The 11,220-nt window shown below is 26.7% G+C and overlaps 1 protein-coding gene across 1 annotated transcript; it reads right to left on the reverse strand.

The window, feature by feature from the left end:
- Window positions 1-4,116: 4,116 nt before the first annotated feature.
- On the reverse strand, window positions 4,117-5,796 carry LOC106773048 (putative UPF0481 protein At3g02645). Its single transcript, XM_014659735.1, has 2 exons — window positions 5,026-5,796; window positions 4,117-4,836 (listed from the first exon to the last, which is right to left on the reverse strand). The coding sequence occupies exons 1-2, from the start codon at window positions 5,794-5,796 to the stop codon at window positions 4,117-4,119; spliced, it is 1,491 nt and encodes a 496-aa protein (XP_014515221.1).
- Between the last annotated feature and the right edge of the window lie 5,424 nt (window positions 5,797-11,220).

Consider the following 11,220-nt stretch of genomic DNA (forward strand, 5'->3'; position numbering starts at 1 on the left):
CACAAAACCAGCTAGAAGGAGAGGTTTACACCTATTTATATACACTTAAATGGCCTCATCTCTAGTCGATGTGAGACTTCCAACAATATATTTTTTAAAATGTTATGGAGAACCAAATTTCATTAGTACTTCATGATCTTTGGTGGATGGTGGATGGGATTTCAATTACTAGAATAATTTTACATAAAAAAATAAAAAAATATTAAAATTTAATAAATAGTGTAAACAAACAATTATTACACTTTAAACTAACGGGTAGTGATACATTAGGCACATAAGGAATACACGTGAAGAATATTAGAGTCACGTGCATCTAGGTTGGAAAAGATTCTAAATCATTAGAACAAAGTAAATTAATTAAGGTTTCTAATCATTAATTACAAGCACTTAACCTAACCACATTCGCAAGTAACCAATAGCTATGCTTCACATCACCATTAACGGAAAGAATTATTCAACAAAGCTAATATGTATTATTATAATATGTAAAGTCATTTAAATAATAAAAAAACATATCTGGAACAATAATGTGATATAAGAAATCTAGCAGATGTGAACTCTTTGAGACTTGAATAGTGTTTTGATATTCTTCCATGATTCTGTAAAGAGAAATCTCTCTAAACAAGGCAATGATCTTCGTGATCAATATGGATTTTAAGTCTAACTCAACCCTACAAAATCGGTTTATAAAGTGATGTTTGCACTCACTTATATATTATAAATTGATTTTATCTTTAATCAATGTGAGACTTTCAACATTGTGATGAAATGATTTCCTTTTTGTATCATCTTAGAGGAACTCAAGCAACAATGAGGCATCAACTGTCATCATCAACACTAATATCTAGTTAGAATAAACTCTAACCATAGAATGTTAAAAAATAGGCTTTAAGTCTAACTCAACTCCCACAAAACCGACTTGTAAAATGAGATCTGCACTTATTTGCATACTCTAAGTTGACCTTATCTTTAGTCGATGTAAGACTTCTATCAGTTTCCCGTTGAAATCCAAGAACTTGTGTGGCATGCTCGAATCCTTTGCTCGACAATTGGTCAATAAGATTATTCAAGTTAGGGCTTTGTAATTGCTTCAGGAACCTCTTTGCTGCTGCAAGCTTGTGTATCTGCATCTCATGCAGTTCTGAACGCCGTAATGGTAAGGACCAAGAGCTACTTGTTGAGGGATATATATGAGTCTGGATCAGATGCTTTAAGGAGCTTTGAAGATCGACACAGGGAATTCACCATCTTCATCATCTTCATCAAGCTCTTCTTCTAGGGTTCTACGGATTTGGATGATCCATTGGATCTCATCAAAGTTAGACTTTGAATCAATAGACATAACTGATTTCAGAGAAGACATTTATGATATTAATCAAAATCCAAAGCTGTATTTTATGATATGCTTGGAAAATTTTAGGTATTAACACATAAGAAGATGAAGCTTATGAAAATTGTTATATAGAAACTATGCTAATTCTTCTATTTCAAATAATTTCTATGAAATTTAACCGCTGACATTCCAAAATTTATACATTTGTCATTAAAAAATGAAAGTTTATTAAAAAAATAAAAACAAAAAATAATAAAACATAGAACTAAACTAAATTTATAATAAAAATTATACTTCACAAAATTATAAACAAATTATACCTAACAATTGTCTTTGACCAATCTTTTGTTACATTCATTCTTCCCCTCAAACAAATGTTTTTATTGCTTATTGTTCAAGTTGGCAGTACCATTGACATACGAAAAATATTATTTGACATAAATAAATTTTTTATATTTATTTGACATTATATTTTTTTATTTTTTATCTTATTTTTTTCATAAAAAAATACAAAATTTTATATTATTACAATCATTTTATCCTTATATTACGTATTAAATAAATATAAAAATATATCTTTGTATCGTTCTTTTATATATACTTAGAAATTTAAGTGGCTTTAACTTGGAAACTTGGATATCCTAAGTTTTAGGTAGGTTTGTGTTACCTTACTTTTTGTAACAATATAATAATATATGTGCTCAATGAATGAGAAAAACGAGCAATGTAAGAACAATATTCTCTTCGTGAGGAATGATATACAGTTCGTAGAATAAAGGAAAAAAAAAGAAAAAAGTGAAGTTTGTTGCATGTTGATCCCTCACTTTCATTTAAATAGTTTTATTAATTGAAAGATTGAAAGATTTCTTTGACCATAAGAAAAGGTAAATCATTGTAATCTCTGCCACTTGCTTCTAAATAATGTATAATTATGAAGTTGGCTTGTTGCCATAATTCTCCTAATTAAAGTATCCATTTCATGACATAACTCATGATGAGCAATCCCATTTCCATTAAAAAAAAAAAAAAGAATACAACATTTCAACTATACCTTATTTTCTAGCTCTAAAGCTGTATAAAAGTAAGATTTAGCTTTAAATAATGGTAAAATATACCACTTTGTGCAAGGGAAATAAATAATATAATTGGCTGAGAAAATAATATATTTCTAAAATTTGTTGGGGTTTTCTTTATTATTAGTTAAACTCAACGCTTTATTTCCTTTAAAGTTTGAATATTTCAGATTTTACATTCAAGTGGGGGTTTAATTCTTATGATAATTTTGAAGTGATACGTAAGATTATACTATAATATAAGGGTTGGATCATATTGTTATTTTCTTTTTCTGACGTAAAAGAATGTCGAAGTTTAAATAAAATGGCATGGAGAATATGTATAAGTATCTATCAAGATATAACTTTTCAATTAAATATGCACATCTTTATTCCTCTTTTATATTTTTTATTTTCGAAAAAAACGACTTTAGATGATCGATAAGTGTTCAATCGTCATTTTATATATGATTATTATTCAATTTATCTTACAATATTACCAATTAAATGGACTCTTTTTCTTTTCTTTTCCGTTAATATATGCAAGTTAATTTAAATAAAAGATTGTGGGGTCAAATTAATAAAAAAAAAAAGGGAAATCAAATTTTAAGTTACTAGTATGGACACATCTCACTATCATAGATTATATATGCTTCTCACACTAAGGTCTAAGATAAGCTTTAACTTATATAATTATTGTTCCTCATGCAGAACATGGCATATAAAATTCTATCAATAAGAAACTAATTTACTCAAAGACAAAATGATGTTTTGACAACCTAACCACCTTTTAGCATCTTGGTAAAGAATAATTTAGTGATAATTAGAAAAAATAAAATTTTATAATTATAAAATTTATTTTTATAATTATAAAAATATAATGTTATTGGGCTATGAAGATTTCATTCTCAAGTAATTGTCCAAATATACTAACAGACCACGTCGTGAATTACAACAAGTGACTGAAATCTAGAAAAATAAGGTACAAGACAGAATAACTTAAAAAAAAACAGGAAAAAAAACAACATATAATCTTGAAATTACTTTAATTATTGAAACAAGACGAATCATCTTCATCATCACCAAGTGACCAACTGACATACATATCACAACAAATCTAAATTTCTTATTGGTATTCTCTGTGCTTGCCTTAACAAAAATATTGATTTTGCCATAATTGTTTTGGACGTGAGAGATACTTCAAACACCTACATAATTTCTCTTAAAAGTCTTCTTATAGTTATTTTAAGTCTTTGTCTTTACTTCATTATTTCGCAGTTGCATTTGTCAAAGATTCTTTAATGTTAAAATCAATAAATCGTATGTAAGGTTACTTAATTCGAGAGTAATAAATACATATATAGTAAATTAGTTTTGAACTGTATTAGTAAAATCTTAATCATGATCCAATCTCAGTCCAATACTTCTAATATCTGATTATCGATTGGAAGCGAACGTTTTAATCCTGTTCCGTTTAGTTACTCCTAGAGTCGTCTGCCGACTTGATAGTGGGATGCTTGTGTGGCCGATCGAGTCGTACGGTACAATAATTTTTTTAATACTTTTAAAAACATTAAAATTAGTATCCAACCAATATAAGACATGGTAAAAAAAAAAAATCAGACAATCCAAATTCTATCAGAAAGTGAATTTGGGAGAAACAGAAAAATAATATATTAATAATGATTTTTCCTTCCATTTATTAATAGTTAACATCTGGTGAGAGATGAATTAATCAGTGGAATTGAGTGCAGATTGGAAAAAACGAGTGCAAGTGTAGACAGAGCAAAAAGCTTGCAAAGCCATCAAGAGCAAGAGGCATATGGCAGCAAGGAATGTCAAAAACTGCCAAGAACTAAACACATAAGCCTTCATGAACTTCACAACTTTAACCTTCAATCTACAGTTATAGTACTTGTTAACATCTTCAATCACTTTGTCCAATTCTGCCACCCTTGACAATCTCAACGACTTGCTCATTCCATTCCACAGGTTAGCCACCTCTTTATCACTCTTCAAATGGTTCATAATTATCCCTTTTTCTCTCAGAATCTTTGCATCTTCCTCCGAGTCTATAATCCCGTTCATCAACTCTGTGTAACGGGCTATAACCAACGGCCCCGATGCAACCGATGCTTCATACGCAACCAAGTTTCTCAGGAAAACTTCACTGTTAACATCCAAACCTATTGTGGGAAGATAAAAAGTTCGCGTTTTGGTGTCAAAACTCATGTTTGATATGCTTCCAGCAGTAGCTACAAAACGAACACCACAGTTCAAGAGATCTGTAACAGAAGGAATCGTGATTTCCTCCACTGAGGGTGGCTTGTTCATGAGACTTTTACTGCTTGAACTCACACTTTCTCCTTTTTCTTGAGAAAAGAAGAAATATTCAACAGGTTGCTTCAGAAGCTTCAGTCCTGGAAGGTTGGAAACGATTTTCCAAGGCAACTGAACAAACACTTTGAGAGGTTTAGACAAAATTACCTTCTTTATTAACTTCACTGGCCCTTTGTTTAGCTTTGAAAGAAGCTTCCATATTTCACTGAAGAATTGCTTAACATGGCTGGAGTCTGAGCTTCCTTCTTCATTTTCATTTTCATTTTCATTCCCTTGCTTTTGTTCTTCTTCTTGTTGAACCTCAGCTTCGATTGTGTCTGGTTGTTGTTCTGATTTTGGCACTATCAAATCGTACAAGAAATCTAGCAAATGCACGCTCTCTGACACCTGAATGTTTGGATACTCCTCCATCATTTTGAAGGGAGAAATCTCTTTGAACAGCCCTATGAACATCATGCTCAGCATGTCATCAGCAGCTTCCAGTGATGAGAATTTGAACTCCAGCATCTTTCTCAACACAAATAACGGGATTTGATTCTCAAGCATCACAATGTCTCTCAAAATGGCATTGTGAGCTGATTTCTTCCCAGCATAGTCCACCAAATGCGACATGCTGCTGGAAACCCTTTGCACCTTTGCTCCTTCCTGCATGGCATAAACCTGAAGGAACTCAAGCAAGAAGGAGGCGTCAACTGCCATCATCCACACCAGTGTTTCCCCGTTGAAATCCAAGAACTTGTGGTAGCATGATCGAACCCTTTGCTCCAACTTGGTCAATTGATCAATCAGAGTATCCAAGTTGCAGCTTTGCAGACGTTTTTGGAATCTTTTTGCTGCTGCAATCTTGTACCTTTGCATCTCATATAGCTCAGGACGCCAATAATGGTAAGGACCAATCGCAACCTGTTGGGGAACGTAAGAGTCAGGATCACTTGCCATGAGAAGCTTGGGCACACTGAAGATGGATACAGCAAATTCAGCATCTTCCTGGAGCTCTTCTTCGAGGGTTTTGCGGATGTGAATCACCCATCGATGCTCGTCAAAGGTTGATTTAGAAGGACCATTTGACATGGTGGATCTTAGAGAAGACATGATTTTTGTGCAATGCTTGCAGAAAAACTTCGCAGTTTTTAAATCTTTCGTTTTGTGTTCTTATTATGAAATTGGAACTTTATTAGGTGGGTGAAGCTCCATTAGAGCCAAGCCAACCATCAAACCATTTTTTATTACTTTCCATTAAACTATTAGAAATGCATTATGCATTATTCATGCGCAGTTTATTAAGAACACGCTAACCCTAGGTAAGAAAAATGTTGGCAGCATTGACTTTCTTTGAATTTGAAGTCATCTCAATCAACTCAGAAGTGGGAACATAGTTTTAAACGTGTTTCATGTACCATAACAAAGAATTTTTACATATGTGGACCTTGATTTGATAATTTCCTGTTAATTTTTCAAATTATGTGAAAAAAATAAATTGTCATTTTACATGTGTGGACCTTGATTTGATAATTTTAGATAAAATTTAATCAATATAAAATATGTTAAGAGAATTTTATTAAATACTTTGTTGAAATTAATTGTTTATATCAACTTGCATTAGAAAAGTATGTCACGTTGCATTAGAAAATTCTATTCACTTACAAAGTTGAACAATTTCTTTATTATATTGCGTTAGAAGTTATTTTAATAAAAAATAATAATAACAAAAATTATATTCACCGCGCAATAGAATTTATTTTGAAAAAAATAAAACCTTAATAACAAAAATTCTCGAAAAAATAATAATATCAAGATTATTTTTACTAATGGTGATTAGAAGTTCTTTTAAGTAAGACAATAACGAATCTAATGAATTTGTTTAATACGAAAAACTTATGATTGAATTTGTTTGCTTGAATTTCAGTTAGAAAATTAATTTGAGTTAAGTTCAATTAAAGTTAATAAACAAAAAATTAATTGTAAATTTTAATTTAAGTAACGTTTGACATAAATTTTATTATTCTGATTAATTGTGAGGAAACATTTATACATAATGTTTGATACTTGGTCTCATCTACTCTAACATTATTGCTTAAATTTGTTCGATTTTAGTTTATCTAGTTATTGTAATTTGTAAATTATGTTAAAAAAAGACTGATCGCAATATTTTTTATTTAATTTTAGACTAATGATTCCATTTTTCAAATTTTATATTTGGTTTAAATACGAATATATTCTTAACTGCGTGCTCATTTTAAAAAAATAGTTTTTATAAATATATTTTTGTGATTTATTCGTTAATATTACTATTTTTAAATGTTAATCCATGTCAATGTTTATTAATGTTTAAGGCTAATAAAAGAAACTAATTTCTCACGACCTAAAAAACAAGATTTATTTCTTCATTATTATAATGCCGGACCGTTACACAATTTTCTTCAATAATATATATGTGTGTATGCTTTTAATAAATCTGAATTTTCCATAATGTATAATAATTTTAATAGAAAGTATTATATTATTGTTGTTTTAGGTAATATAGAAGTGTTATTATAAAAAAATTAAAAGAAAATAATTTCTTTAGATAATATTATTGTTAGGAAGGAACGCAGTTGAATGGTTTGAAAAATAAAATGTTTGTAGTAAATTTATTTGTAAATTTATTCTGAGTTGATAATTAACGTTTTAAATTTGCATTATAAATTTCTAATAATAATATTAACTTGAACAAAAACGCAGGTAAGCTTTAAATATTATTCTTATTATTTCATAAAAAAAAAAAAACTAATAAATGAATTAATATAATTATTTGAAACATCTATAAACAATATTTGAATATAATAAACGAGTAAATAATGAATATAATAAATAATGATTTTATTGAAACATAATAAAATTCATAATTGATAATTTCATATTGATATAGTAAACAATAATTATAATTCTAAATGGTAAATTAAATGTTGTCAATTAATATATAATATATGAAAAAGTTAATTAATGTTTGGCTTTTATAAAATGTAATTAAACTTAATTAATTAATTAAAGAAAGAATTAATCATACCATTTAATTTGTATGACCGTAAATATGTATGATATTAATAATTTCATATTGATGTATTAAATAATAATTAACAATTGTATTAAAGAGTATTTGCACTTTATGTTAAGAAATTGTTGATATTTTTTAAAATTTTATTGATTTAAATTATCTATTTTACTATTAATTAATATGAAAAGTCATTTTTATTTATACTATTATGTAAAAACGATTTGGTTTTCTAATATTTACATTATTTTTTCAATTTCAGTCTTTAACAAATAATTTTTTTAAATTAAAATAATTATCTTAAAAATTTTACTGATAATTTTTTAAAATTTAATTATTTTTTAAACTAAAATAATTATTAACAACAAAAAGAATTATTCAAAAATAAATAAAAAAATTAGCTTTTATTATAAAAATATATATTTAGTTTTATTAGTAAATTTTTTTTATTATTATTATTATTAGAAATTTTCAAATTTATGTTAAGAAAGTATTGATATTCGTTAAATTTTATTGTAAAATATAAAAATATTATTGTATAATAGATTTATTTTTCTTTTTAAATGTTTTAAGAAAAATGAAAAGTTGTCACATGTCCCAAGATGTTTATTCAAGAACTGCCGCGAGTTCAAAATGTTCATTCAAGAGCTGCCACGTGTCCTTCATTTTATACAATAGATAGGAACCTAAGAATTGAAACTGGAGATACAAAATGAATACAATAACTCCATGAAAATTATAAAAATATATTATAAGGAATGAAATCATATTTAATAATTTATTTCCATTTGTGATATAGATTTTTATTGAGTTAAATATGTTTTTAGTCGTGTACTTTGGGAAGATTTTGGTTTTAGTCCATTTTCAAACTAAGATACAATTTAGTCCTTCAATTTTATAAAACTCTGGTTTTAATCTTTTTTACCAATTTTTTGTTAACTTTATTTGTTATTTCAAACGCGTTTCTCAAAACATTGAAGCAAACATGTGTCAAACAGTGTAAACAATCTAAATGCTATAATGAAACGTGCTTGAAACAACAAATAAAATTAAAAAAAATTGATAAAAGGGACTAAAACCAGAGTTTTCTAAAGTTGAAAGACCTTAGTTTGAAAATGGACTAAAACCAAAATCGTACCACAGTATAGGGACTAAAAACATATTTAACCCATTTTTATTTATTAGTAAAGTGTTTTTATGATTTTTTTAAGTTTTAATTATGATTTGAGTTTATTTGATAAGTAGTTTCAATTTATCTTTTGATGTTTTTTTTTGTTTATTAAGTATTTAGAATTTTATGCTTTTTTTATTATTGAATCTTTGTTGTGTTTAACTTTTCTTTTTGTTAAATAGGAGACATGATTGTATCTTACTTGACATTTTACTTATTTATTTTCCTATCAATTTAATATGAAATTCTTATAAGATGATATTGCAGTTAATATAAAATATAAAATAATATTGTGATTAATGTAAAATATGAGACAATATTAGATTAATGTAAAATGATAAATAATCCTTAAAAAAATAAAAGGATTTAATACAGACTGAGTTGAAAATATTCAAATTTGTGAGATTTAAAAATTAATTAATCCTTAAAAAAATTATGAGAGTTAAAAGTAAGTTAAGCTCTTTTCTGAAAACTTAATTAAATTTCAGGTTTGAAGAATTTCAATTTAATCCATATTAATTTTTTTCAGTTTATTGAATACTTTAAATTTTTATATTAAGTCTCTACTATTTAATTATTTTCATTAAATGGAGGATTATGATTATTATCTTACTAAATCATTCTACTTATTTATCTTAAGAAAATTTTATAATTAATATAAAATGATAATGTAATTATTATAAAATTACAAATACAACTCTTATTATTTTAACTGAAAAAATATCAAATAATGAGATTGTTGTACTCCTTTAATTACCTTTTAAGCTAACATAAATGACTTGTCATTTTAGACTATTTACAATATTATTTTTTGTTTAAAAAAAACTTTAATTTTTAATAGATATGACATAGTAAAATAGTACTCACATTTAACAATAATAATAATCTTAAACAACATAATTAAATTGAAAAATATAAAAATTTTACCTACTCAATAAATTAAATAAAATATAAGATTAATTATATTTTCTATTTTAACAATTTTTTGACAATAGAACACATGTTACTATTTTATTAGTTTATTTGAATTTATTTAAAAAAAAATATTTAAAACGGACAAATAACAAACTATCACGTATTTGTTGTAAAAAAAAATTTTAAAAAAGAATTGTTAAAGTAGTTTTTCCTATTTTCTCCAGGGTATATATGTTTGAAGGATAATGATACTTAGACAATATTTTTTTGATATTACATTTGAACATCATCTACGTGGTATTCTGTCATTAGTCCAAAATTATTCCACAATCAATAAAAACAATCATAAACATCACCATAGACCAATCACAAAATGACATGTAGATAATATTTAAATATTATAAAAAAATATTGTTTAAGTATTTGAAAGTTTTGCTGAAAAGCATGAGCCGCATGTTATGATACATTAGGATTGAAGGCATGTTTATTTATTGAATGTTTGCTGTTGAAGAAGTTTGTTCCAGAGGCTAAAAAGTTGATGGTACAACGTTATTTCGGAAACTGCTTGAGTTTTGTACATAGTTGGTTGAGCAACTTGTCACGTTGTCTTTCCAAAAAGAGTGTTCCATATGTGCAACTGTCATTCTAGCGTTTTTTTATGTTAGTTGTCCATAATGTTTGTTGAGTAAGCTCTTCTCAACCACCACACACACCATCTTTAGTAGTAAGAAAAGTGATTTTGGACACTTCCATATCTACACATTAATGGATGAAAACAAGAGCAAAGAAATACCAAACAAACTAAAGGTGTAATTAATTTTTGCAAAATAAATATAAGTTACATATTTTTTTTTTCAAAATTGAAATAAATTCTGATAACGTTTTCTGCTTATTTTTTCTAATAATAAATTGTTTAAATATTACAAGTATAAATTAGTTAATTTGGATAATTGATTTCAGTCTTGCAAGTTTTAATAGTTTCAATTAAACTTTTTAAGTGTTGTTGTCGGCAAAAGACATGTTAATTTGTTTTGGGATTTTATTCGTAGATACGTACAATTGACACACTATACTAATGTGTTTAAGAAACTCATTTAATTAATAAATATTGTATTATATATTTAATTATCTTAATATCACAAAATAAGTATATCTGATTCATTTTTTCGATCCGGTCTGTATTAATTTGTAAAAGATAAGGAAGAACATGTTACTTTGTCATAATGAAATATCTTGATTTAGATTGCCAATCCAAGAGTTATTGAGTTCACAAGGCCAACCACCTTTTTTTTTTTAATTTTGTATTTTTTAAATTATATATATATATATATATATATATATATATATATATATTAAAAATACAGTTAATTTTATATAT

The sequence above is a fragment of the Vigna radiata genome, chromosome 9 (assembly GCF_000741045.1).
Source record: "Vigna radiata var. radiata cultivar VC1973A chromosome 9, Vradiata_ver6, whole genome shotgun sequence".
Classification (NCBI taxonomy): Eukaryota; Viridiplantae; Streptophyta; class Magnoliopsida; order Fabales; family Fabaceae; genus Vigna; species Vigna radiata.

What these genes read in the sequence shown, in the direction of transcription:
- LOC106773048 (XM_014659735.1), bottom strand. Translation starts at nt 5,796, where the DNA reads ATGTCAAATGGTCCTTCTAAATCAACCTTTGACGAGCATCGATGGGTG. An exon ending in CAGACACAATCGAAGCTGAG is followed by an intron (nt 4,837 to 5,025) that starts GTTCAACAAGAA and finishes GTGTTTGTTCAG; the next exon opens with TTGCCTTGGAAAATCGTTTC.